Source organism: Phalacrocorax aristotelis, chromosome 5 (genome assembly GCF_949628215.1).
Source record: "Phalacrocorax aristotelis chromosome 5, bGulAri2.1, whole genome shotgun sequence".
NCBI classification, from domain to species: domain Eukaryota; kingdom Metazoa; phylum Chordata; class Aves; order Suliformes; family Phalacrocoracidae; genus Phalacrocorax; species Phalacrocorax aristotelis.
The window spans coordinates 64,763,828-64,791,665 of record NC_134280.1 but is presented as its reverse complement, the minus strand read 5'-3'; the positions used below and the strand labels follow the sequence as shown (position 1 = coordinate 64,791,665).

The 27,838-nt window shown below is 41.9% G+C and overlaps 2 protein-coding genes across 3 annotated transcripts in view; one reads left to right on the top strand and one right to left on the bottom strand.

The window, feature by feature from the left end:
- Nucleotides 1-7,164, top strand: part of ANO3 (anoctamin 3) — a 219,201-nt gene extending 212,037 nt beyond the window's left edge. For both annotated transcript variants that reach the window (XM_075094950.1, XM_075094951.1), the window contains exon 27: nucleotides 593-7,164. In XM_075094950.1, the coding sequence (XP_074951051.1) occupies nucleotides 593-775 (183 nt within the window). In that variant the 3' untranslated portion in view covers nucleotides 776-7,164. The remainder of the gene's footprint in view (nucleotides 1-592) is intronic.
- A 1,803-nt stretch (nucleotides 7,165-8,967) lies between these two features.
- SLC5A12 (solute carrier family 5 member 12) lies at nucleotides 8,968-25,854 on the bottom strand. The gene is made up of 15 exons (XM_075092600.1): nucleotides 25,250-25,854; nucleotides 23,003-23,068; nucleotides 21,629-21,680; nucleotides 20,341-20,408; nucleotides 19,111-19,265; nucleotides 17,928-18,068; nucleotides 16,346-16,475; nucleotides 15,919-16,007; nucleotides 14,453-14,565; nucleotides 13,273-13,340; nucleotides 12,832-12,918; nucleotides 11,974-12,152; nucleotides 11,637-11,740; nucleotides 11,287-11,408; nucleotides 8,968-9,865 (listed from the first exon to the last, which is right to left on the bottom strand). Exons 1-15 carry the CDS (start codon nucleotides 25,604-25,606, stop codon nucleotides 9,707-9,709), a joined length of 1,890 nt encoding a protein of 629 aa, XP_074948701.1. The 5' UTR covers nucleotides 25,607-25,854; the 3' UTR covers nucleotides 8,968-9,706.
- Between the last annotated feature and the right edge of the window lie 1,984 nt (nucleotides 25,855-27,838).

The following is a 27,838-nucleotide window of genomic DNA, read 5'->3' as shown; positions in this document are numbered from 1 at the left end:
ATGCACAGATTTTACAGTCCCTCCAAAACTGTATTTCCCTATCAGTTATCTTATACATCATGTTGGCTCCCAACCAAATCTTTCATGTTTTATTGAAAAAGAAGAAATAAGACTTATGTGTACATTAAGCACAATTTTTGGAAGTTAAAATCTGCGTCAGGAAAATGATACATGGTTCTAGCTTAATATAAAAGCAGAAATGTGTGTACTGACTTTGAAGAACGTATTACATACTGTCTAGGAACGCGGTTACTTCAGTTACGAGCTCTTAACGAAGACTGCTTGTAGGTACTCCTTGCTGTTGTTATTCAAACTATAGCTTATCCTGCAGTCACATCTTTATTTGTGGCACTAGCTATATACCCTTTCTGTTATTTTTCAGAAGACTTCAGCATTTTCACATTTCTGATAGACCACTCATTTACCCTTGTGTGGGTGCGTGCGTATATATTAAAACAACAAAGGAGTTGCTTTTCAGTCATGCGTTGAATCTCAGTTCCAGTTTTGTCACAGACTTTTTGGCCCTAAAATGCAGTCCTAGAAATGTATATTTATGCATCTTTGAAGCAATTATTTTTGTTCTTCTTTTCAGCACCTTGTTTTTGGAATAAAGTCTTTCATTGCCTACCTGATTCCAGACATGCCCAAAGACTTGTGTGACAGAATGAGGAGGGAGAAATACTTAGTCCAGGAAATGATGTATGAGGCTGAACTGGAGCATTTGCAGAGAGAGAGGAAAAAGAATGGGAAACAGTATCACCATGAATGGCCTTAGTCACTACCATGCTGCAGCAAAAAACACTGTTTGGAAATTGGAGAGAGCAGTCACAAAATGAAGTCAGAGTCTGGCATCGGTGTGTGAGATTCACAGTGTATATATGTTCTTGCTGGGCAGTACAGTCGCAGGCTTTGGTGGGAGACGGAAAATAGATGCTTCTGATGAAGAAAATGAAAAGCCTTACCTGTAACTGGTCTGTGGTGAGCACCAAGGGGAACTGGCACTCAGGAATGCGCAGACAGATTAAGAATTTGGACGCTCGGGTTTAAAAAAAGGCAATGAATTTTCATGCTGTTCATTAAGATACTAACAGTATAATGAAAATAAAAAACTACCTGTGAACTTATACGGTAAGGGCATGACTAAAACCAACTTACATGATATTCGCTACTTCTACAGCTTCTGATTGCTCAGCTCCATCTGCAATGCCTCTGAAGAAAAGAGCAATTGTTGCCTTTGTGGCCATAACTTGATATAAAAGATCTTTCAGGCTTACTGTTTTGTCAGGTTTGTCCTAGTCTCTTGTTGAGATTGTGGATGTGGTCCTACCCTAAAAAAGGGGTCTATGGCTGCTTAATATATACTATGCAGTTTAAGGTTTGCACATCAATGTCATTAATTTATCCTTCTAGTTGAAAACCAAAAATTCTAAATTCAAAGAGAAAACAGCAGCACTAAGAGAACGCGTTGCATTGCCCACATTGCAGCTATATTTGAAAAAGTCATGGCTGTTGAGTTGTCTTTCCACTTCTGTGTGCAGAAAGGCCACCTCCACACGCTTCCAGGATGAACGAACTGTCATTTTCATGCTCTGAGGTAGCATGCAGATGCCTAACTGTGTTCCTGTCCCCTTTGACCTGTCTGGGCAATGATTCCCTGACTTCACAGAATGCTAACTCGAAATGTTCTCATACGGTGACTTTGTCCTGAATATACAATTAACCCTATATAGTATGCAAGCTTATGCAGATATCTATCCGACATACAGTATAACATTGTGACTTGCTTGTTCAGGGAAAGAGAAGCAGAGCACTTTATAACAATGCTCTTCTTATTGTAATCGTAAATGTTCCAGTAATGTGCACTTCTTTTATTGGCCTTAGTCAAAGCATGGGAGTTAGATACAGGCAGACATGTATACAGATTGTATATAAATGCACACACACCCAGTGGTTACTTTTAGATTTTTTTATTATTATTTGTATGCCTTCTTACAGCTTGGGGGTGGGGGCTTTTTGGATAAAATCACTATAAAAGGTAGATATTCATGTAAAAAAAACAAATTACAGTTTTTATGTGCATACAGCAGTGTTGCTTATGGTTATAGTCACATTTTGGTGATGAAATTGTATACTAACATTTCATAATGTGGGAAAAGATAAACAAGCGTGCGGGTTCACTTGCAGATAAGGGAGTGGAGAAACAAAGTCAAAATTATTCTGTTTCTCTTGTACAATTTTAAATAATGCTTCTCTACATTGGATGAGAAAAATGTAAAAAACGAAGAGTCAACAAAGCACAGTGACTATAAAGGCTGCAAATTTTGACATTACTTTTAAGGCTAAAGCTTCAGCAAAATCACTGCTGACAGGTATGCAGAGACCTAAATTTTTACTACTTACAATATCATATTGAACCAAAAAGTGTGATTCCAGTATTCACTTGCATGTATTGGCACAATTGTTTTGTTTTATTATGCCATACAAAATTAATTTTAAGAGTGAAGAGCCCATCAGAGCAGATGAGTATGATCTATTGTATCCTGGGGGCCTAGCATCAGACCTTAAGTTATTTAGTCGTTTCACTGTATTCGTGAGATTTCTTGGTTAATTCCAGCTCTCTGTGACCAGGCAAGGCCACTGTAGGGGTGTCTACAGTATTGCACAAAGGAGGACAGAAATTGGAAGGTATGGTCTAATCAGATGTATTGCCCATTAGTTCTGTCATAAAGGGCTGGTGGAACTCAGCTTCCGTTTTGGAAAGGCTATTTTGTTCCTTCGTATTCTGGGTTCTGCGTTAAGTCCCCCAAGGAGTCCGTATCAGAAATAATTAATGCACTCTCCTCAGTGCTTATAGAATCACACCGTTTGATTTAATTTATTGTCTCTCTATTTCATTCTGTGGAACATCAGGCAGTGTTTGACAGCATTAACCATGTGTCACAGCTTCTGTTTCTGTGCCACGTAGTGATAGTACTTCAGTTCTTCAGGAGGTCACAGATGAGCTCTCTTTTTGATGTTCTCCCCAAAAACAAAATGCCTTGGCTGGCCCAGGGGATAACGATTGATACAGGATAAAATCAGGCAAAAATCAGAAACATTGATTGATTATTTTATACTTCCCTGTTGCTGCTGTGGATATTAGCACGTGTCAATACATACTTAGGCAAATTCCAATTGGACTTTAAAAACACATAGGGAAGAAAACCTTTTTGTATTTGAGATTTAGATGTGTTGTTACTGGTTTTCAGCACTGGTGAATAAGAGTATATCAAAGGCAAGTATGTAGATGTGACATTGTGCATTTTATGCACTGGAAAAGCACAAGAAGTTTTGGAGGAACACCTATGTGTTCCTTTGTTTTTGGAGGACATCAACAATGTCTAAAGGTTTTGCCACTATCTAGCCATTTGCTTCAGCTGAGAAAACGTTTTGCTAGACTTCGTTTAGTGTGCTGTTTGCATTGACTGCACGTTATTTTACTGAAGTATAAGGCACACACTGTCCTCAGGAATAATGTATTTTATGAATGGTGAATGATCTTTTCATATTCTAAATATCGTCTTTCCAAACAAATGACCAGTATGAGTAGACTGTGCATGCAAGCTGCCTTTGTGAAATCTGACGAAGCTTTAGAACTTCAATTTGTGCAAAAATGCTTTAGATCATTGCGGATCGAATCTGTGACAACTTTGCTCTATGCATGCGCCCTTAGAGAGACTGCATGAGCAACTAGGTATTTTTAAATACAAAGGATTAGTCCAAAATGTCTTAATTATTCCTAAGCAAATTCCGTGTCTTGATCCAGACAAAAGAAATTTCCATTTCAGTAATAGCAAAACCTCCACGGGGATTACGCTCATCTCATTTCTAATGACTTTTCATTCTAAATTTGTGCCTAATGTGTGAGATCTGGATTCCAGTGACTAAAAAAGGAAACAAGAGTTCTGCTTCTTCGCCATCCTAATGAGAGGTTCGTTCTCAGAGCTCCAAGGCTGCCTGCGTATAGAGAGGGGGATGCACGAAGAGCTCAGTATTCACAACGGAGCGCTAACAGGGCTGCCTGACGATCCAGCACAGGCTCTGTCACGCTGTAGTTCCGTTTCCTTTCCAGAAAGGCAGCGTAGGGATCGGGCGTTTGCAAACAAGGCAAACCACATGATGACTATTTTCTTTATACGTTTTTCCCTATCCTTTTTTGTTGAAGGACTTATAGCGAAAATTTAGGTGAACACTGAAGTTAACGTTGGCGATGACAAGGCTAAAATTTCCATAGTGATGATGGACAATAAATGGTTTTTAGTTAGATGTTTCTTTGGTAGTACATATCGTCATTACTACAAAACGCACATCAGCTGTTGCTATGCCCTTTTCCAACAGCAACCTGTCTTAAACTGTGTTCTGAGGATCAGTTAGGCTCAAACGTGTCCTGTTGAAAGCTCAAAAGAAAAATGTCTGGAGGGCCTAGTGAAAATAGGCTAATAGGTGCGTACCTCAATGTATAAATTCATTAATCCCCTGAGGTTTCCTTCATAAAAAGTTCTGCAGAAGAAAAAATATCTTGGGAAACACAGCTTTAGGGTGAGTGTGAATATGCGGAAAGGCAAGAACTTGGGTGATATTTTATTCTTAATGTGCCATTAAGATGATCAGTCTAACATAAGTAGTGCACACGTGGAGTTTCCTTGCTGTGGCTTCTTCCGCTGCGGACCCCACGTGGGAGTGGTCCAGAGAGTCTTTCTGGAGCCGAGTCCGGTGGCGTTACCTGTGAAGGCCTATGTGGCAGCTGGGACTTCTTTGATCTTTTGCATTACGCCACAGTTCATGCAGGGACAAATTAGTATATACATATTTAGAAGCATCATATAATTTTGATTAACTGAAAATGATCCTTGTCCGTAAAATGAGAAGAAACAGTTCTTACATTGTTAACTTACGAGTGTCACAAATCTTCATTAAAACTATTATAAACCAGATTTTTTTTACGTACACTGGGCAATGGTCATACCAATAAGACTCATTTTATAGAAACAGCTAAATTTGAAGGCAATAAAATTAATGGAAAATCAAGCAACCACATTTTCTATTAAGTGTTACATAGGGGAAAAGGGACAGAGATAAAAATAGCGGTATCAATAATCACTTGCAGTGCAATAGTACCTCCAGAAGGATTTTAGTTTTTTGTAACCCTCATAAACTACTAATTGCTTATTTGGGGGTAAAGGTTGAAACACATGTACAGCCAGCCTTTCATAGTAATAGTTATTTGGTGTTAAGGCTGACACTAGAATTCAAACAGAATTCCACAATTGGGCGGACTTGTCATTTTGTTTGTTCTACTGCACGCTTTGGCCGACTCAGATGCGTGCAGTGACGCTTTTTGAAAGTGTTTAAGTGACTTGCAAATCTCAGTTTCTCTGGTGGAAAATTTAGCAGCCTTAAAAGATCCCTAAATCTTTCCATACTCAATCTCGTGCTCGCAAAGGCTGTGTTCTGCTGGGGTAAAATGCAACGAGCCAGCACGTTGAGGCTGGGGATGAGCAGAGGAAGCAAAGGGCTCCTCTTCACTTCAGCGAGTTTTTCACCAGAACCCCGACAGGTTCTGCAAAACAAGGAGTTGAAGCTGGAGCATGGTGACAGCCCTCCTGATCCTTTTCTTTTCTCCTCTGGCTCATTATTTACTTATCCTCATTAGTAAATGATGCCTTCTTGCTGAGAGTCCAATTTCCAGGGCAGTTCTGTAACTGCAGAAATTTTTGCAGGCTCTTTTTGCATGTCCCTGTCGGAGAAGCCAAAGCAGAAGGTGCACAAATACTAGTCTGCCAGGTGCATTTTACAGGTTGGTATGCATTGACGGAACAGTGTGAGGAAGCACAGGGCCGCGTGTGCCGTTAGGCCATCCGTTTCTGGATCTGGTCCTTCAGCCGCTTTCCCAAGCACTACATTTTGCACTCCTGATGTCCTTCCCTACGCGCACACAGGCGTCCTAAATACCCTACACATCCCGAGCATTTTTTAATTTCTACAATAGACTCATATTGACAATTTTTGCCTAACGTTGACATTGGAACCACATTTCCCAGAAGTTTGTATTGGCGTGATTTTGGCATAGTCACGACAGCACAACGTTACCGCAACAGCACAAAGTTCTAACGACACAACAAGGAACTCTAGAGAAATCATTTTGCTATGCCATGTTATACAAGGACTTTTTAAATCCAGGACTGGGTTTTAGTCTTGAAATGTTAAGTGTGTATCCCCTCCTCACTGCACTGGAAATTACCTTGGTTGGTTCTGTTGGCTCGTTCTAACTTTTTGCCATAACCTCGATGATGTTGTATGTTCTCTGTAGTTCGCATTCTTATTGCCGTGAGCTAGTGGTTAGGATGCTGCTGGGTGAGAAATTGGGATCAAACCCACTGCAGCCTAAAGCTAATGAGATTCTAAACACTGAGAACACAATGATTTTTCTGTTAAAAATGAAAAAAAAAATCAGATCACCTTTTTATTTTGTGTTCTATCTAGATGACTCAGAGTTTTGTACTGAAAAATCTTCCAAACTGTTGGCTCTAATTTTTACCTAGAGTAGTATCACTGAAATTTCAGTTCTTTGAAATAATCTCATGTAAAATCTAACTGAATAACGTAGTTCGGTCATTTTTTACTCTGATAGTCCTGGCTAACCTGCAATATCATGATCGTAAGAGGTTTCTTAAAATGTGTATATATTTGAAATCTATGTAATATTTAAATACAACTTGGTTTCTAAGTAAGGAATGAGAATAAAACTTCAACTATTTTTTCTATTCATAAATCCACACTTTGTAAGTAATATTTAAAATACAGGTTACAGTACCACAGAGCGTTGCAGAGAAATTGACTTTTATGCACTACAAGTTAGAAGTTCCTGTGGCCTCTCAGCTTTAGGTTTCTTTTGTGTTTTGAGGTTACTTTTACAAGCCGATATGTACCCCAGAACTAAAAAAAATTCATTGAGGAAAAAGTTGTTGAGCTGATTAACTGTTGTAAGACACTTTTGGCATAAATTTGTCTTTGAGATGCTGTTTACTTTATCAAGGTTTACATGTACAAATGCAACTACTTACTGTATCATACACATTTGAATATTGCATTTTTTCAGTAATAAACTTGGATATCTTTGAAAGAGACTTTGAGCTTCATTATTCCAAATATTCAAAGTTAATTGGAAAAAAAAAAAAATCATACACTTGAAAAGTGAGTGCTCATGTGCCTTCAACCCATAGTACTGTAAGGAAGTAATTTAAGGGTTAAATTTGGCTCGGAGACTTATCTAACTTTTAACAATTAAATACTCAACTTACTGTGGTCTCAAGGCACATATAGACTCACGTTTCAAGTTTTCATTCATCTTTGGTCTACTGCTTTCACTAGTGACTAACAATTCCCTAAATTTAAGCTCTTGTTTTAGAATGTACGTGTTCCTGGTTTCTTAATCTCATTTTTTCAACTCGAGTGCACAGGTCAGCTCTTCTCTGGAAGGATGAATGGCTGAGGACGTAAAGCAAACAAGACAATAAGATGATAACTGTAAACGCCACTGACCTCGATGTTTAATCAGAGTTGCTAGGCCACACCCTTAAATCTTGGTAGAAGACTGAATCATAAACTACCGATTAACGAGTCTAGGTGTCACACGGAAGTCCATGTGTTGGAATTAGTAAAACCTTGTGGAAGGCCTGGCTCCTTTACAAATACAGAAAACGCTTGGGCTCAATGAGCAGCTTTAGTTGAAACAAAACCAGTCCCGAAATACAAAGGGAAAGAGCAATTCTTCAGGATATTTCTTCAAAGACATTTTGCGAGAATGCAGTTCTAGCCAGCCTAACTCACTTTTTTGACACTAAATGGACAAACCAAGATTCTCTTTTCTGGCAAAGGACTTGGAAAGATACTAAGTCTGTAGTGAATCCCATTTAAAGGTGTTGCTAAACTTGTGAAAAATACAGAAAACTGCAAACTGTGCATCTTCCAGCACGCAGAGCACAAGAATACGGCAATGAGTAAGCATCTCAAGAAATACCCAGAGCAGACTTGGTTGTTTTCACAGTTAGGTGTCTCTGAATCCGTTATCCACCAACTGCCAGTAGAGGGGGATTTTTCATCCAACATCTATGTAGCTTCACACTGGTGTTTTGCATAACTTTCACGTAACCGCTTTCAGCCCGGAATTCTTTTACATCCTTAAGCGTGATAGTTAAGCTCTCGTAATACAACCTAAGCAATAATGTGTGTGGCCGTGAGAGACAAATGATACAACAGCAGTATTTACTGAGTTTCCGTCTCTGCCTTGATATCAAGTATGGAAGCATGACCCGAAAGCGCACCACGTGAGACAACAGGCTGCCAGCCAGCCTCAGCTCCAAGCTTTTATGAGATTGTAAAAGTGGTATAAAAAGGGATTAACGCAAATATTGACTTAACTGTCAGTTTGTTCACAAACTGTCCCACGCAAGCGAGGCAGTGTCATTTAAAGACTGCTATTTCTGTTCTCTGACAATCCTGGGACCGTCCCCAGAGGGAGGGCATGAACACAGATAGGGGAAGTAACTTCAAGGACCAAGCTGACCTAGACCTACATCATGAAGATGGTCCTGATAAAACAAAAGCAACAGCTGGGTTCTTCAGAGCACTATGAGGCAAATACCAGCTGGGCCGTAACTGCTGGGTCATCTTTGGTATTTCATTCAGTCGGTTTCCTTCAGCTGTGACTTTGTTTAAAAACAAATGCATTCATCTAAAAACCTATGTCCAGAGGTTTATCAAGGTGAGAGGTGGTCTATTGAGTTTGATTTACATCAGGCAAATTTTCGAGGAAATGTGTTTCACTGAAACAGAGCACTTAGCGGACCAGGTATCTTCCTCCAAGGCGTTTTACCAGACAGATTATTTTGCCTAATCGTGTGCTTTTTTCCCAAAATGCAGCATGGATTATCAATTAGGAGGCATCATCATCAAGTGTCATTTTATTTTCTTTATTGCATAAAGGTAGTGGGTGGATCTTTTCGAGCTGAAAGGATAACTTTCCAAAGCTAACATGGATAAAGAACTACCCTGAATGCAAATTAAATTTTGTTACTCTCTCCTATAGCTTTGACAATAAGATACTACAAAGAAATCTTAGTTCCACAGAGGAAGCAAACACGATTAACTCCGTCACTTGAAGACCAGTCTGGTCTGCACTACGTTCCTCTGAGGAGGCTTTCTGCGATACCTAAGAACAGGCAGAGCCTAACTCAGCCTGACCTCCCTCCTCTCCCTCGGGCTCCCTCCATCAGAGAGCGGTTCACAGTCTCACCTTAGCGAGAGACCTCCGAAACGTCTCTGAAGCCTTGCTTTATCTCAAGTTCACCTTCGCACGTTTCCTTTCAACGACCAGTTACTGAACAGACTATGTGACAGCGACGTGTTGCGGCTGCTTCCGAGCAGGAGCTTCCACAACAAGAGTCATGAAACATTTCTTCTGAAATAGGAGTCTTCCAAAACCCCCGTGTCCAATGATTTGCCAGGTCTGTCATGAAATTCATAAATAAAAATCTGGCCTTTATTGCTATGGAGAGCAATTGTTGCCTCTTGGTCATCTACAAGCTGGTAAATGTGATAAAAAGAGCTCTTCATTTCTGAAGCTGGAGAAATAAAGTTTGATTAAATGCCCCTTGTCCCGCAGCTTCTAGAGGCGAGATTCTCTGCTTATATTAGTATAGGAATTTTCCTCAGGATTGTAACCAGGGAACTGGCATTCGTTTTCTTTGTTGGTATTATTCTTGAAGGTGTCATCTGTTCCGGTTTTATTTGCAATAACTTTAGGCAGATTTTTTTCAAAGTCCACCTGAAAAAAGAAGGAAAATACCCTAGTAGTTTGAAGCCCGTATATTCACTGCTATTTTTCCTTTGCTTAAAGGGTGTCTTGTTGCATTTGGAAATTTTGACATCCCTTCTTATGGACCTGAGGCGTTACGCCACTACATGAAATGACTCTCAGACCCACAAACAGGTGCAGTTTAGTGTGTGTCCCCTCCATGCGGTGATTTTCTCATTCTCCCAGGGAAAGCCTTTGGCAAAAGCAACAAAAACAACTTCTTAAACTCCTCTCTTCATGTAAAAGTCTTGAAATGTGCCCTCAATGCATTCCCAAGGCAGATTTATCTACCTTTTAGCAGATTTTTTGTCTGGCCTGTCCTTGCCTCAGTGGTTTCACACTGCACCTACTTTATTAATGTTGTTTCTCTACATCTTAAGCAAAAACAAGGGGATAAATGCACACCTGATTTTTTTTACTGCTTTTATTTAAGTTTTTTTTTCTCCAGAGTAGTTGTAGGTGAAGTCTGTGTTGAGCAGCCAAGTGAAACAGCTGAAGCAAATCTAGAGCCACAGCTGCTCTCCAAATTAGATCATTAACTTTAATGTCAAATTTAATGTAAGCTGGATGGAAGGACAGCTTCTATGTTATCACCAAATACTGTGAGCCTTGCAGCTGAAAGGTTTCAAGATTTAAAGGTACCTGTGGAGTACTCTAAAGGAGCTGAAAACATACATCTTGCTTTATGTCCCTTTTATAAACCCAGCAGATTCTGCTAAGATGGAGCAATGTTGTTTCTCTGCAAACTGTGACGGCAGTGCAAGAAAATCAGGTGCTCATTCTTTATGGCTTGTTAACGAGCTACAAAGCCCTGAGAAAAGCTGCTCCTGTTGCTGTGGAGGAGGAGGAGGTGGTGGGCAGGAGCAGCCCCGGTGCTGGTGGCTGGGGCTCTGCCTGATGGGTGGGCAGTGCTGCCCTGGAGGAGAGAAGCCCTGGAGGGTCTGAAGGTGGGGATGGCGGCAGCAGGAGAGCTTCGTGGACAAGTAGGTGCTAGTCTTTCTCTTTGTGCTCGGTGGGAGGAGGCAGCAGCTCAGTGAGCTTCTCTTGGGGGTGGAAAGCATGGTTTTCTCCCTGCTCGGCTGGGTTACTGGAGCGGGGAGGGCAGGGAGAGGGAGGTCAGCTCCCGTTTCATGGGCTGCTGGCTATCTCGAGGGCTGTTCGTCTCCAGAGACCCCGAGTCCCTGCGTGCTGCGTAATCAGGGGCAATAGGTAACTTATTCCCGACTAACGCTGAGTAGGAGGGTTTGGCTGATCTCGTTTCCAGTCTGTGGTGCCTACACAGCTTCCTTTGCTTAACTTCAAGAAGCGATTGCTGAAAACTAGCCTGCCCTGCGTGGCGTGTGCCCTCCCGTACGTACGTGCCCGTACGCCCGGGCTCCCGGGCCGCTCACCTCCTGGCTGTCGTGCCGCACGCCGCACCAGAGGAGAGCTTTGAGTCTTTCAGACCAAAAGCAGAACAGGTTGCAGACTGGCTTAATTAACACTGGTGGGATATCTTCTCCTTTACTGGGTCCTGAAAGGAGAAAATAATGATATCTAAGTCGACAGAAAGCTAGATGTAAGCCTTGGGAGAGCTCAGAGCATGAAGCGGGGGGGAGTGGGATCGGAGCCCACTGCCTTCTCCAGGGTCTGTGTCTCACAAGCAGCTTGCTGGTCTCTTTGAAAGCTCTTTTAATAGCTGAGTCAGATTCATATGCAAAGCATTTATACACCTATATAGATAGATATATTAAACGCCAACCTGTTGTAAAGCTTATCGACAGCCCTGCGATGGCGCAGCCTAGACAGCCAACGGCGCTGAAGTACAGGTAGGACAGGGAGTACCAGCTCTCTGCCAGCAAAGGCCTGCAAAGAGGTCACAAAAGGGAAGGAAACAGCCAGTGATGACCAATGGATATGTTTGTACAGTCTCTCGACTGGCAGCAAAACGCAGCTCACGCTGCAGCTGGTGTACGATCGGCGGTGGTGCGTGCTCCCAGCCCGCTCGGCGGTCACCGCCGCACCCCAGGGCGCGCTGCAGGCCCGGGCCGCGTGCTGCGCCAAAACGCAGGCTTGAGCGGTAACCATAGGGAACATACCTGTCTGGAGCTGCCGTGGGAGCTGCCGTCATCAGCGCCTCGGTGCTGTTAGCCAGCGTGCAGTTGAGAGTCGACAGTTGCAGGGGAATGGACTTCGTCGGTGGTGCAGGGTAAATGAAAGAGCCAGTACCAGCCCAAAAAGCTAAGGTGATCCCCGCTAAGAGGCCTCCGATAGCACCCTTGGCAGGTATAGAAAGGTAGTGTTAAAGGTGATGCATGGGAAGTGCTTCCCTGCAAAGGTGAGTTAGGCAGGAGATGACAGCTGGTTACAGTCTCTGCCTGTGGAAATGAATTCTGTTCTCTCTCGGCCAAGGTATAAAAATGTGACTTGTTGCCCTCTGGTAATAAGAGTTGAAGCAAAACTGTGATGATCAAAACTGCAACGCAGAATTTAGCTTTACTTCTGGTTAAACGTGATGGGACCGCTCACGGGGCAATAAGAAATAAGCTTATATTGTGGTTTTTCTGAGTTAGCAAAGGCAGAGCAATTGAAATCATTCTGTGTGTCCCAAGGTGATTAAAGGGCTGGGGCGAGTATTGAATATTATTTTTAATGAAAAAGATACTGAGAAATAAAAAAAAAAAATTAAAGAACCCAACTCTGCCTCATGTGGATCTAATCATCAATTATTCCACAGTTGGGTAGAGGTAAATTCAAATGGGATAAATTCAGACACTAAAAAGGGAGCTCTAAACAGATCTTGGACTCCTCAGGCTCTAAATCTGAACAGCAGCCTAAAAAATCTAAAAAATCTAAAAATCAAAATCTAAAAAAACCCAAAAAATTTTCAAGATGGAGTTTTAACCAAACAATACCAAGAGATTTTCTTTTAGATAAGGATTATTTTTCTTCCTTACCTTCCAATTGGTACAAGGAAACATAATTCCCAGTGTAAATAATCCCAGCATGGGCCCCCCACACATCCCGTGGATGGAGAGGGAAGCCTGTGGATGCAGAGAAGAGGCAGGAGCTTAGTGAGGCAGCTGGAGGGACCGTGCACAGTTCTGGTTTCGGTCTGTAATTTTCAGTGGGAAATGGTGGGAGAGAAAGGACCAACAGTGATTTCAGTGCAAAATTAAAGAACCACGCTCAGCACTGTTTCCCGGCAGTGAGTAAATAGTGAAGGAGTTGAGGGATTTATGCTTCCCGCCCCCCCACCCCCAGTTATGCCTCTCAGCAGACTGTCCACAGAAGTTATTCGGGTAACCTAGCAGTCCCCAGGGATGTCGGCGTTATTCAGTTCATTGCATTTCTGTTCATTCGTATTCAGCTCACTGCATTTCTGAAGCACGAGATACCTGCACAACTCCTCCCAGCAGCGATGCTGCTGCAGCCATTGAAGTGCACAGGGCACCGTATAATATACCTGGAAAAGATCAAGCAGCGAGGTTGTCAGTGCTGGTTAATAGTGCGGGCAGTTTCTAATTCATCTGGTGTCCGAAGTGACCAGGTGGCATGGAGGAATTTGCACTTTGGGCTTTGATGTTTGAAGCGGACCATTAAACATCCAGCAGCGTCTCGCGTGAAGCCTTGTTGAGTTTTTGGTTGTTTTTTCTTATGAAGCAGAACTTAGCAGTGAAATTAATTTAGAATTTATGCCTCGTGTAGAAATGTTTCCATTTCTGTTGCCTTTAAATAACTTTATTTAAAAAATCTAATGAATGAGTTGAGCAACGATAAGCGATAGTGCTGTCTTCCTTTGACACCAGCTTTAACTCTGTGCTAGCCTCTGTACCTCTAAACCTCTGTATGTAGTAGTCTTGAGGAAAGACAACCAAAACTCATCCTCTGTGCTAGCACACCTTGGTTTCAGAGGCAAAAATGATCTTTGTAGGTCCCAAGTGCAAAAAATAGTAGCAAGTGGAAAAGCAGGAACAGAGAAGGTTGGAGACGGTTACAGGGACAGAGAAAGCTTTAGTTTCGCTCTTCTGTGATCTTTGCCAGCATCAAGAAATGGTTATGATATTATCACAATAATTAAAAAAGGGGTATTATATTACTGCAATACTTGTAAAAAGCATCTTAAAAATTCAAAGTACTTTGAGACCTTGATACTTTGACAGTCAGTGTTTCATTTTTTACGTTTTAATTTTCTCTGAAATCCGCTTATGCGAAACTCTAAGTTTGAATAGAAATGTCTTATTGTACTGCTATAAAATAACAATATTTAGTAATACGACTATAGAGCAAGGTGGTAATAGCTACACTGATATTCCTTCTGTATTGTAAAGAAGATCCCAGAGCGTTCCTCGGTATTTTCAGTAGACAAAACTTTGGAAAGGATTTTTAGTGCAACGTTGAGTGCACACGCTTAATTTTACTGAAGCATCATGCTGATGCTCATCCTGAGGCTTTATAAAGGGTTGTACTCCTGTGGAGGTATATAAAAATCCTGCCCTATTTTCTCCTGTAGCACTAGCAGCTGGGGGGACGGGCATCTTTGCCACTAAACAAATGGATGCCGTCTGGGGTACCTACACAAGCCTTTGCTGATCCACGTGCTCATCTTCTCAGAGAGGTTTGGGAAACCTTTCTTGACCAAGTCTTCAAAGGTAACAGTTGCTAAAGCATTGATGCTGGCAGCTACCGTGCTGTAGACATGGAGAAGAACGTTAGGGAAGCAATGTAACCTGAAATAAAGTTGTATTTATAGACAAATGCTGCCTTTTGTTCAGCATTAATACTACCAAATGTACAGTTCCTGAAGAGTATTTTTCACATAAGCTGCTGATGCTGGTGAGGTTTCTGTGCCTTCTGTGATTGCTGGGGGTCCTGCTTCATGCTGGCACAGAACAAGATAGAAACTCGTCCTGATAGACCCTTCAGTTTACCAAGCTGCAAGGACCCTCAAAATATAGACGTGTTCCAGAATAAAGATATTAGTCCCTTACAAGTCAAAGGATGTGCAGTGACCACCAGTGATGATAGCCTGTTCCTCCACAAAATGCCTGTTCTGTTTTCTGTCGTAACTGAAAAATAAGGACTAGGAATAGCCTGACGCTTGTAGCTAGGTGAGTTAACCTGTGTTTGTGGATATGATCTCTGTGAATTTGTTGTGATAATAAGGCAATAAATAAGTCAATACCTACAGCACAGTATTTGGTACTTTGTGCCCTTAACTGTGTTCCCTTAGTTTCCTGCCAGGAGCAGCCAGTGCCTTTTATGCAGGGTGATTTTGGGTTCGTTTGTTTGGGTTTTTTGAGTGTTTTTTTTGTTGTTGTTGTTTGGGTTTTTTGGCGGGGTGGGAGGGGATGGGGACTGGTGTTTGTTTGGTATTGCTTTGAGGATCTTTTTGGGTTTTTTCCTGTTTTGGTAGCTCTCGCTTTTTCTACGGTTAAGAGTCTGTAGAAACAGCCTGTTGGGAGATTGACCCTATGGCATTTGAATAATGTCACTGTGAGCTTGAATTGTCTCTCTTTCCTATGTCCTATGAAGTATGGATGTTTGGCCTGTAGAGGATAGGGACTACAATAACATCCAGCACCCCTCTGAAGAGCACACGGTTTCTAAACTTCTCTATGCAGACATCTTTTCCTAGTCTAACTGTCTTTCATGTGCACATAGACGTGCTGAAAAGTTCTCCATCCCTAACTATGATATTGTGGCAGTCGGGTTGAGTGAAGGCAATTTCACCATGAGCACCTCCAAAGGTATTTCAGGGAGCTGAGCTCTTTTATAACGCAAACTGGTGTTTCCTCAGTTTTTATACCCTTTGGACTGTGTTGATAATGTTATTCTAAAATGTATTTGGGATAAAAAACACTGGAGAAGTGGAGCTAGACTTTGGCATAAATATGAAGTAACTTGACAAAGCACTACTGCTTCTTCCTAGAATGTCCTAGGGAAAATAGCCGGGCTTTTCTTAGGGTTTCATGTTTTGACCTCATCTGGGTCCTCAAGAAATCAATGGTACGCAGCTAAAACGTCATTTTGGATTCACAGACCTTAGTGTTCCACTGAACGCACAGGCGACAAACAGCCCTGGGACTCCTGGCATCGAAGAAAAAATGTCCATAACAAAGTACGGCATGAGCTGGGGTAGAAGCACAAGAGCAGCACAAGCGATTAGTTAAGATTTTCCCAGGCAATGAAAGCGAAGTAGCTGCATCTGAGCATGTTGCTAAATTCTGGTTTTGTTCCAGCTAACAAGGGGTGTCAGATTTTGAGTGAAGGGGATGTCGTTTGGCAGAAGTGATCCATCAGATTAATACTGCAGGAGTCCCAGAATAGATATATTCTAGCCCTGATTCGGCAGCCACCTTAGTGCCTGCACACCGAAAGGACATTAAGCATCCCACAAAACTTACTGTCTCTCTATGTGCTATGTCTGGACCCAGAGCAGCTCCTAGTTATAAAACCAGGTATCTGTACCTGATCAGGTGCCGAAATGAATTCAGCAGTCCAAGGGTCACAGCTCTTGTAATGAGAGTACATCACCAAACCACAAAATACTGCACACACCAGGACTATCCAAAGTCCCACTAAATTCAGGTAAAGTGCTCTAGAAGAAAGGAAAGAAACTCCATTTAACACAAAATAAATATAGAAAAGCTGTTACAGGTTAGTTATTCCTACCTTTTGAGAGAGATGCTCTAAGGAAAGCTAGCTGTATAATCTTACAGGCATCGCCAGGATAAGAAATTTTGCTTAATATTGATTTTAAAAAACATGAAAAAGTACAGCCTCCTTATGCTCTAGGGCAAAGTTCTGGGTATCTCGGTACGGCTGGAAGAGACCAGCAGAACAGCCTGTAGGCAGAACAGCCTGGCCTGAGCCCTGGGTCTGTCCCTCCCGTTCCCGGCCAGAGCAGATTTTTGTCTGTCAGGAGCTGTTGTTGCTGTTCTCCCTTTAAGCCACACAGAGCATTATTTTGCATGGATTCTGCTGCGGTTGCAATGCTGCCATTGCAAAGTAACACACCTGGGGTTTTTTCCGTCCATGAAACGGATGTGGGTGACAGCATCTGCTGGGGAGGTTGTGCGGTTGCGGTTCAGTAATCCTGTAGTTCCTGAGAGCTGCCAGATTTTACAGGGCCTATGTTGTGTTTGGATGTCACCTTACACAAGGTCTCATGCTAGGGCCAGTTCAGAGCTGTGCTCCTGGGACCCAGAAGCCTTTCCGGACTTGTTACTTGTGACATTGGGGGTTAGGTTGGTCCCTTCCAACCTAAACCATGCAATGATTCTATGTTCTCACTGTTGTGACTTTCATATGCTTTCAGAGACTGAATTTCAGCAGGGTAGATTCATATAACCTGTCATGACCTTAAGAAAAATGAGTAAGATTGCAGCTAGCAAAAAAGCTAACTGCTGAAGAAGTTAAAAACTACCATCTTTATCCTTTAGCCAAGTGGGCAAGCAATTAGCACTAAGCGTATGGAAAAAAATCTGGTTGTTTAGTAAAATGTGTCTAGCTATGCACGTACTAATTCTGAACTGGAGAAAGGAGCAGGCTGGAGACCTATATGTCTGTATTGTGAAGCTTCACTTGGTTCTTTGCTATTGCCTCTAATTATTCTTATACTTTAGGATTTTAGTAACTTATTGATCTCATTTTATTTAGATAATGCCTTGTCCTGTAGGGCCCCGTTAAATCAATGACTGCTTTTAATAAAATAGAACATAAACACAACTCCAATTTATAAATTTTTTCCAATGAAACTATAGATAGCACAACTTCTGCATGGGCATCTTTCCCATACTTTGCTTCTGAGGATTAATTTGTCAGCCTGACCCCAAATTAATTAACTTGCAAGAGTTAGATAGCTACCCATTTTTCTTTATTGGGTTTTCTATGTCATTTAGGGCCAGAGGAAGTAAGACTGTTGGCACAAAATTAACTTACTACCACCCAACGGGATCTCGATATTTATTTAACATAACTGACAAACTGTCAGTATAATTCCACATCAGTATTTTTGATTGCCAGAATAGGTTAATGACAGGTGACTTACAGTTTAGCGTGCTTTTCCGATTTGCAAGAAATGCATCTCTGTATTGTGGACTGATTAACGCCATAGAGCCCTAACCACGTAAATGTTCCCCCAATAACGATTGTCCAAAAGGTATGTCGTCTCAAAGGATCTACATCAAAGCTAGAAGAGAGAAAGAAGCAATTCGGTTCATTTGTTTAAACACACCTTTATTTAGCAAAAGGTGGGTGATGTTTCAGAACTACCTGGTATGTCCTACCCTCTGGACTGGAAGTTCTGTTTCCCAGCACAGGAAACATCTGATGTGATCAGGTTTGGAAGGTTTTCTTACTTTTATACTACCAAGCCAGGATACGCATATATCATGCAGATTCAGTCAGAGGACCGATTAGTTGAGATAAATCGCCCTTATAAGGCTTATTATGCTCAGACTTCAGATCTGTGTCATATTGCAGCAACAGACCTGCAAGCCATCCTACCTGGGACCCAGTCCTCTGCAAGGAACAAAGTCACTTACTGAACTCTAAAAATCCTCCAAACTCTTAGTTACATCATCATGATGTGTTATTTCCTTTACAAGAAACTGCTTCAGCTGCAGCGCTATCTTTTTTTAACAATGAAATTTCATTGCTCAGTAGTTCTAACCAGTACGAGTACGTCTTTCTGTCTTGCATCTGTCATCTTTGCAGTTCTAATCTTGGTAGGCGTAGCAGATAACTTTTGACCTTGCTGTTAGATTCTGTCAGTGACTTGCCTTGATCAATGAACTTTTCAGTCAATGCCACAAACAGCCAAAGGAAGGTCAGTGGGACAGTTCCCACTGCACTGGTGCACCGGTGCTAGCTGCTGTGGTGAGCGTACTTAAAATAAAACCCCAGTTTTATGACCAGAAAATTAAAGATAAAAGCCATCAGAAGGAATAATTGGGCTGCATTGGTAGCTACAGAAAGAAAAATGGCAAAGCTCTTTGAGTACAGCAGTGCTTTGATTTCTTCAAAGAGAATAACAGAAAGAGGAGTTAAGCTCTCTTGGAAGGTCAACTCATTCCCAAAAACCGAAGAACTAAGGAATTAGACCTCTCTGAGTCACCGACATTGCGCACTGGTAGTATAATAACAAGTCTGAGTATTTTTGGCTTAGTGAGGGTAGGGTTTCTAAATATTAAACATACAAAAAGCAAAGTTTTACACCATTTGTTTCTTACTCAAATATGTTCAGTCGTGATCCTTTGTAGGCATCCTCCCAGACCTTGGTCGATCCACCGTTCAGAGTAGTTCCTCGAGTCAGAACGGTCACGAAGCCTACCACCATGACAATCATTTGAAACGCATCTGTCCAGACAACAGCTTTTAATCCTCCCTAAAACAAACAGAAACTGTATGCTCTGATCTTCTTTCCTGTTGTTCAAGTATAGCAAAAGGTAGCAAGACCCCTTATTTCAGGAGCTCATGAGCTGTATGTATAGCATCTAGCAAATCAGGACTTTTCTTAAACTTTGTATTCTCCTGGGAAGGTTGTATTTTTGCAGGTCAGAAAGTGACACAGAGCCTAAATGGTTCGTCTACAGTCGTATGAGAATGTTTAACCTCCAGTTAAATGCCTTTTGGGTTTTTTTTTCCCTGCCTCCTGTTGCATTTGAAGGCTATACCAGGGTGTGGAACAAAAGCTTAGGGAACACAAGCTGGTCTGTGTTTGTACTTCCCATAGCACTCGGTACAATTCTCAGAGCCCAGTGGTCCACAACTAGCCGAACCCGGAAAAGTAGCTCCAGAAAATTTACAGTTCAGCTTTCTTCCACAGCTACTTTCATATTTGATCAAATGTGTGCTAGAGCAAAACAGTAGGTGTTTTTGACAAGGGTGGACTGAAATATTGAAAATATTCATTAGTGGTAATGAGAACAGAGATTAGGTTGCGTCCTGAGCCCCAGGGCTCTGCCACTTCCACTGCAATGTTTATCTTTTTTGTAATCCGGAGTCTCGTGTTGCTTCCACTCAGAAGCAAAGGTCTCTGTGACCTGTTGGTTGTCCTTCCTAGGCTTTATTACCCTGTTCCTGATCTGGGGGTGACACCAGAAGCATGTTTTTCAGTCTATACCTCATAAAAGATAAGAAGAATCATCTTCTCAAAAGATTTAGTATGGGAGGGGAAGGTTATCGCCTCCTTATCTGGACTCTGCCTCAAGCTGTCTGGTTTAAACCTTGAGACATATGGCAGAGGACTTGAGAGGAAATAGATTTATATTTTTTTTCTTCCAAATAGACTTACTTATACCACAGAGTTGAAAAGAAATTTATCTCTATCTTCTCCTACTTTAAACTTCAGTCCCCTGGACTGCATTTAGAAGCTGCCCTTCTGCAATAGCCTGTCATGTATAAAGGATGGTTGAATTAACAGTCTGCGTTCCAGCTGTTCGGTTATGTCTGTTACATACCAGAGTGCAATAGAAAGTGCAGACAACTCCTGTTGCAACTACAGAGCCCCAGAGATCAAATCCAGTGACTGTGAAACCAAAGAAAGCCAAATGGTTAGTGAAGTGGGGGTAGGTCATCTGGAAGGTAACAGAAATCTATGATTCTTTAGCCTTAGCAGGATGGGACTGATAATGAATTCTAATCTCTTGTGTCTATTAGGTGCTCTCCTGGATTTTCAGGCTGCAAAACAGTATACAGTAGTGTTAAGAATTGTTGTTTTCTTGCAAATTGGCTTTAACTAACTTTCAGGGGTGCAAAATAATACATAAGAGGAATAATTGCACAAAGCAAAGCCATCACTCCTGTGGGACGCAGCTTCATAAGCAATGCTTTCTTTCTGTTCTCTGTCCAGAATTTTCTCTTGAGAAATCAAGTTCTTCAGAGATTTCCAAATAATGCTAAGAAGAGAACCCAGCCCCAAACTAAATTCCATTCCCTGCAACAAGGAACAGTTTAATACTAAAATGTGCCGCATTAGAACATTTTTACACATTCATTTTACTTCATAAAGTTACTTTCTACAAGATGTACAAATTTTGGTTTGGCTGATACTGAAGCCTCTCCCACCGAGGGTAGTTCGTGAGGGCAAATCTATTTGTCAGGGTTCTCTTATTAGCAAAGTTAGCGTGGCCTAATAACGAACGTGAGCTGTCACGTAAGACTCAGTTGAGCTCCAGAGGAAGGAAGCTCAGCACTGCGTTAGAGGTGGGGTTGGGCAAGCTGGACGCAACTCAGATGACAAACAATGAAAAGAGCCTCACAATGTCTTCCAAATCGATCATGATGGATGCTGTAAGCCTGGTTTGCAAAGGTTAATTAAAGTGTGTGGAAGGCAGCACAGCATTTGGCTCCAGCTACGGGAGTGGAGTTATGCCCGTGGGAGCCTGAACACGGGAGACAGGGAAGGGGGGAAGCAAAGTACAGAACGTGTTTTGGATCATCAGCTTGTACTGTGAACTTTGTCAGGATGTTGAGAAATTGTTCGCTGCTAACCTCTTCGGGTGGTTACGGAGTGCAAAGGAGAGCAGAGCAGCAAACGCAGGGCTCCTGCTAACGTATTGGTGTGAGAGAGAGGCCTGGGCAGTCGGAAATGTGGGGCTGCAAGGTGCAGAGAAAAGCCTTCTGATAAAACTTCTAAGGATTTTTTTTTATTTATTATTCTTTATCTATTTTGCTCACTTCATTTATCCTAACTGTCTTGTGGTGTGGGTATTTGGGGTAGCCGTGTAGTGCAGCATGGGAACTCACCTTGGTTGAGAGCCAGTGATGGAGCGTAAACAACTATTCCAGTGTAAAGGATCTGAAGGAGAAAAAGGTCACGGAAAAAAAAAAAGCACGTATGTGAATGCTCAGTGGTAATGCTTTTATTTAGAGTGGGGCTCAGAGGAAAATACCAGATCTAGGTTTTTCTTTAGCTCAGCTTGTATTGTATGTGGCTTTCTGTTTCAGCCTTTACAAAATAAAAATCTTTGATTTAATTATTTTCTGATGGAAGGAGCATTATCTGTCTTTTTATGACTTAATTCACCTATTGCTAAGGTGACAAGATGAAAAAATATCCTAGCCAAATGGGAAGAGGAGCTCTCAGGAAAACAGGAACAGTGGCGCAGACTGATCCCTTGGATTGATCCTGGAAATTAAACGTCCCTTGTTCCATTCCATCCCTTCCCAAGTGTCTCACTCAATGCCCTTCACATGTATGTTCTGACAGAACTGAGGGAGGAGCAAAGCCTGGAAGTCAATAAGCATTCAAATCTATTGCTAAAGGGTTTGGAATTAATAAAATGGAATTAGCGTGGAAAGAAATGTCTGCCCGTATCCCAGACCTTTCCATCAAACACATAACTGATGTAATCTCCTGAGAAACTTGGTGAAGCTCTAAATCAAAGGGCAAAAAGGTTATTTGCCATCTACTTAGGGTGGCTCCCGAAGCGTTGGTTTGTGATTTTTGTTTTGTTTTAAAGTAAGCAGGTAAAGTTTAGTAGTAGTGAAGTGGTGTTTTGGGGGGTAAGTAAAGCTCTGTTCAACCTCTCCATCCAAGAGCCAGGAGTGTTATTTATTTTCTCTATACAGACAGGGGTGTGGGGTGGCCAGTCAGTGTTTTATGGTAAGGCAGAGCAGCTACAAATGTGGAGTGTGCGCAAGCGAGGGAGCAATTTCTGCCCTGTGGGCTGTTGGGCTCAGTCCGCAGGACCCCAGCAGCCTTTGCCAGGTGCAGCTGCTTTGCGATGGAATCGCCTCACCCTGGTGTCATAAGTGGGTAACTGGTGAGCTTAAATGTACCCAGTACAGCTCATCGAGCTTCTCAAGACAGACAGAATCCACTCATTTGGAAAGATGACTTCAAGGGAACATAAAGAGACCAAGAATTTGAAAAGCTGTGGGAATTCAGCACCACATCCAAGTGTCAAAGACAGCAAAAACGGCATTTTTAATCCTAAACAGGAGAAAGCTAGAAAGTTAGGGGAGTAACCATTCTTGGTTACATTCTGGGGGAAGAAAAACAAAAAAAAAGAAAAGAGGTACTTATTGAAATATCTGTCTGAAAAAATGCACAGTCTGAGTTGGTCAAAATAAATGTTGAGTGAAATTGGCATAAACAAAGAGTCAGTGTTGTCTTACCGTCTGCAGGATGTAGATCAGTGTTGCAGCAAGACGGACGATCTTGTTAAATCTTAACTCCAAGTACTAGGAAAAAGACGAATCTCAGTAAAATGTGCATGTAGCATCTGTGACACAGCCATTAACCTTCTGTTCGCCCTGGCTAACAGCTTGCTATGCAAGTAAAATTACTGGCAACTGGCACTACTGCTATGAGTAATGACCAGGAGAGCATGATAGTTATTACACATGGAGATAACGATATTGAAGAAATCTTCTCATCTGTAGCATGTACTTAAAGTTTAATGTTGGTTTGCAGTGTTTGAAATCTGCTTCGTATCAGGAATAACTAAAAAAGCCAGGGGCTATAAGGAAAAGCAAGTTCAACTTCAAGTGCAAGTATATTCCAACTATATGAAAAGGAAACTTGAGGTCATCTCTAGGAGAAATAGCACAGAGTGACTCCTGTAGTGACAAAAGCGGTGGTGGAGCAGATGGAGAAGCAGCAACACAGAGGCTTTCCCAGGGCTTGAGCTAACCTGCCTTTCTCCTGTGCTGTGTCTCAGCCTAAAGCCAAATCTGCACATCATCAACAGGGAGAGGCAGGTGGGGTTCTTAGGGACTTCCAGGTGGATGTAGAGAGCCATTCCCAATTATCACACGTCTGCAGAGGCGAGTAGATCATCTGCCCCAAAATCCCAGATTTTAAGCCTGCGTCACCACCTGGAGTCTCTCTGTAGAGTTGACCAAAAAAATTAACTCTGTGTTGCTAACCCCGCGGCAGCCTCCCACGCAGCTTTGGGTGGGCTGGGTCTCTCCTTGGGCCAGAGTGCCGAGCGCTCCCCAGCAGACACCAGGCACAGGCTGTCCAAGCCTCCTCTCCTTTCCTCCTTAGTTTTGTTCCCGTTCATCTTTCTTGTGCCTCTCGCATAATAAGCCCCATAGTCTGCCGTACAAATGACTAGCTAATTTATGTAACTTGTTTCTAAAAGTAATTCTCAAAGCTAGCAGAGTCATCTTTCCAGCATGCTTGAGGGGACTCTGGCTACAATGACACCTTCGGTGGTTCAGATGAGGAAAGCAATTAATTCTCTCATCTTACATCAAAACCAGCAAGAAAATGCAGTTACTTGTGAAAGGGGAACAGGTGGACAATTTACTTCTTTCCAACCTGTAACTGAAATATTTTCTGGGGTCCATGCAGAGCTGTTTGACCAAAGCCCCTCCTTGGGTTTGGGTTAGAGAACACGAGTGGCCTTTCTGTTACCAGGAAGCTCCCTGTGAACTAACCGGGTTTTCTTCATCCAGTTCTTGCTTCACTGAAACTGCCCACAAACAGGAGCAACCAAATTTGTGGCAGTTGATTAAAGTGACAAAAAGGCTCTTCCTAAATGCGCAAAAGCCGTCCTATGGGCGTGCAGGTGGCAAGGGCTGCACGCTGCACTCCTAGCAATAACATCGCAAGGACTACTGATTTTTTTTTTGTTTGTGGTTTTTTGAGTTGGTGTGGGGTTTTCTGGGTTTTTTTATTGTTTTGTTTTTTTCTTTATTTTTACTGCTGAACCGTCATATGAAGAAAATAGTGTGTTCCAGGAGGAATGCCAGGCAAAAAAAGCTAGAAAAATCAGAGGTCATTCATTTAATTTCCAAAAAAAATCCCTGAATTTGTTCTCCAGCCCTGAGTTACTGGTTTGATATTGGGTTGGGGTTTTTTTCCTAATTTTGTTTTGGGGTTTCGGTGGGTTGGTGTTTTTTCTTTTGAAACAGACGTGCCATCTTCTTTACCTTTATCTCTTCCTCCCACCTCAGCTTTTTAGGTATCAAATAGTCCACTTTCACAGCAAATTGGACCAAATTGCCATATCTAGATCAACCTTGAACTGGACACTATTGAATTTCATTCTTAGAGGCCATCTCTAATACCTGCTCTCTAAACCAGAACAGTTACTTATAAGATCAAAAGCATTTGGATGCACTTGAAATATTTTCCAGTTGTAACTTAATTTGGTGCTGGTGTGTAAACCCTCCTCCTGTCTTTGCTATTTATGCATAGCAGGAGCTCTGACCCTTAATTTGCACGTTCAACTTACGCAATATAAATAATTAGTTTGAATTAATGCAACCAGTTACTAAAAATAATTAATGTATCAATACACTTGTTCTGTAAAACACTCCAGAAAGTCTTCTGTCAGATTTTTCTGTAGAAATATCTGCAGACATGATAGACTTTTATGTTAGAATAGTGCCGTTTTTATTATTTTTACTTACCTCATAAGTGCTTGTAATGCCAGATCTGTAAAATACAGGTAGAAAAATTTCGGCAGTGAGAATGATAACAAGCGTGTAGGAAAGAAAGAACAGAACAAAGGATGCCCCATAGCGATAAACTTCGGAGGGTGTCCCCAGAACGGTGACTGCTGACATGAAACTTGATGTGAGAGAGAAAGCTATTGGTCCACATGTCATCTGCCTACCGCCCACCAAAAATTCCTTTGAAGTTTTCTTTTTCCTCTCTTTAACTGCAAAAAAGACTCCAATGCTAGCACTTACTAAAAATAGCGCTGCAAAAACAACATAGTCCCAAGCCACAAATTTTTTGACTTCTGGAGCTACAAAGTTTGACATCGTACCAGCTGGACAATTCGCCGATGGTTTTCTGTAGCTGGTTTCCTATAGCTGTTGCTCTGAACAAATTAACTCAGTTGACAGCAACGTTGACGCTTGTCTGCAGCTCATCAATGACAAATAATAAACAGGCTATTCCGCTAGGATACTACTTTTTAATCCAGTTCACTTCTAAGGAGGAAAAAAAAAAAGTAGCTGAGGATGAGTTAGGAAGGTGCACTTAGACCCCAGTGCTCCTGATGCTCCTGTCGGGCAGGCTGGAGCAGGGGACTTAGCTGTGAAATCTGTAGTACACTCCCTTTTTATCTGTGAGGTTTTAATTTAAGGTTAAACATTAGCCTGACAGATTGACTTGATCTGACTCTTCTCTAACCTCTAAGCATATTTAAATAATAAAATGAGAGCAATAAATAAATAAAGGAGACCGAAATGAAGGAAAGCTCAGTGTACAAACCTATGCCCCTGCTGGTGGGTTTGTTTTCAGAGGAAAGATTCCTTCCTGTGGTTAAAATCTAAACTTGAACATCAATGATAGGGTTCCGAATTGTCCTTTGATGTTCTAAGTGTGCTCCTCGGCAGGCCTTCTGGAAGGTTAGTCTGCCTTACCAAACCAGAGCCTTTAATGGTTAAAAGTAACTGTGTTGAAAGTAACCTGCACAAACCATAGCCCGGCCTTGGCGTGGCTGGGAGCCCAGGGGATCTTCAGGTGAGAAGCAGTGCGATTTGTGCTACACTATGTTTGAGGGTGACTTTCAGTGAGAAAGCGACTTTTCACTGACTGCTGCTAACAGCAATTTTGCTTACAGTTTATATGGGTTCGTGTGAAAGGTGGCTGATTTTATTTACCCGTGTACAACTTGGTCAGACCTGCAGGACAAGAGGACCAAAGAGAAGCAGATTAGAAAAAGCAATGCTTTTCTTCGCTATGTCTTTGGCCTAATTTGTTGAATTCAGTTAATTAAGTTTTCTTCGTGTTGGTGTTTTGGTGGGGTTTGGGTTGTTGGTTTTTCTGTTTGATTTGTTTGGGGTTTTTTCTTTTTTTGTTTTGTGTTTGTTGGTTGGTGTTCTTTTTTTAAAGAAGTGAATATTCATTTTGTTTCTATCTATGCCATGACAATACGTCTTCCAAAGGAGCAGGCAATGAGTTGTCATCCTAAAGGTTTAACTTCTACAAAGAGGTAGGGAGGCAGTCACAGATCTGAAGGAAGAGAGGAGAGTCCCTTCTGGAGACAATCGAGAGATGTGGTAGCCTGGGGTAGCCTTTAATAGCAAAAGTCCTTTTTCTCAGCCTTCTCTTGGCTGGGGATTGATCCCCGCTCCTCCTTCTTAAGTCATCAGTAAGCGGAAATGTCTTTGCTGTCTCAGTTGTACCCAGCAAATTAGTGAGTGTCCAGATCTTAAGCCTTGCCTGTTCCCATCTATCTGCTCAGGAGGAAGAGGAGTACACATACAGCAACCTTCATTGCTTGGCGTGGCGTCAAAAAAAACCCAGGACAGCGTATGGCTAGAGATGACTACTTCTGTCCATGTGTGCAGCAGAGATTGTGAAATATTTATGGTGGATTTCAGTGAGAGCGAGTCTAAAAGAGGGAATGGAAAGGCCTATTCCTGCTGCAGAACGTGAGTTTAAAAAAAAAAAATTAAAAAAAGAGAAAGCTAAGATACTTCTTAAAAGGCGCTGTTTCGTTTATAGCTGAAACACTTTTAGTTGAAAAACCGTGAAGCGCACGTTTGAGAGTTATGATCCAGCCCTCTGTGAAAGCTGGGATATCAATTAAAGCCACTTCAGTTGCCATAGCTCTTGTTCGTGTGCTGTAACCGGCAGGTAGCGCGATGGAGGGACCAGATGAGAGCAATAAACCAGCCTGCGTTACTGTGGATCACTCAAAGTGAGACAGTGTCGGTAACGCTCCGTAAATTCTCATCCAGCTGCCTCACAGTAATTTGTTTGTCTAAGTATATCCCTGTTACTGGTTAATATTTCTCTTTTGTACAGAACAAATGTCTTAAGGTGCGTCTAGTCTCAAAAAAGCAGAAACTTTCACCTGCCAGGCATTCTTTTGCTTTTGGGGTGGGGGTTTTGCCTTTTTTTTTTTCTCTCTCCTTATAACTGTGAGAACATGGATGTTTTCTACAAGTTTCGATTCATACCTAAAGAATCTGATTAATAAATGTCTCTGGCAATGACAAAAGTCGTGCCACTACAACAGTGAGGTTCCAGGGTCAACCATC

Bases quoted from the DNA above. Each gene is read 5' to 3' on its own strand.
- SLC5A12 (XM_075092600.1), bottom strand. From the start codon at position 25,606: ATGTCAAACTTTGTAGCTCCAGAAGTCAAAAAATTTGTGGCTTGGGAC. The intron at 11,409-11,636 runs GTTGGCGTTTAA...TTCTCCTTTCAG, and splicing joins GTCGATAAGCTTTACAACAG to GACCCAGTAAAGGAGAAGAT. The intron at 9,866-11,286 runs GTGAGCGGCCCG...TTCTTTTTTCAG, and splicing joins TGCGGCACGACAGCCAGGAG to GTGGACTTTGAAAAAAATCT.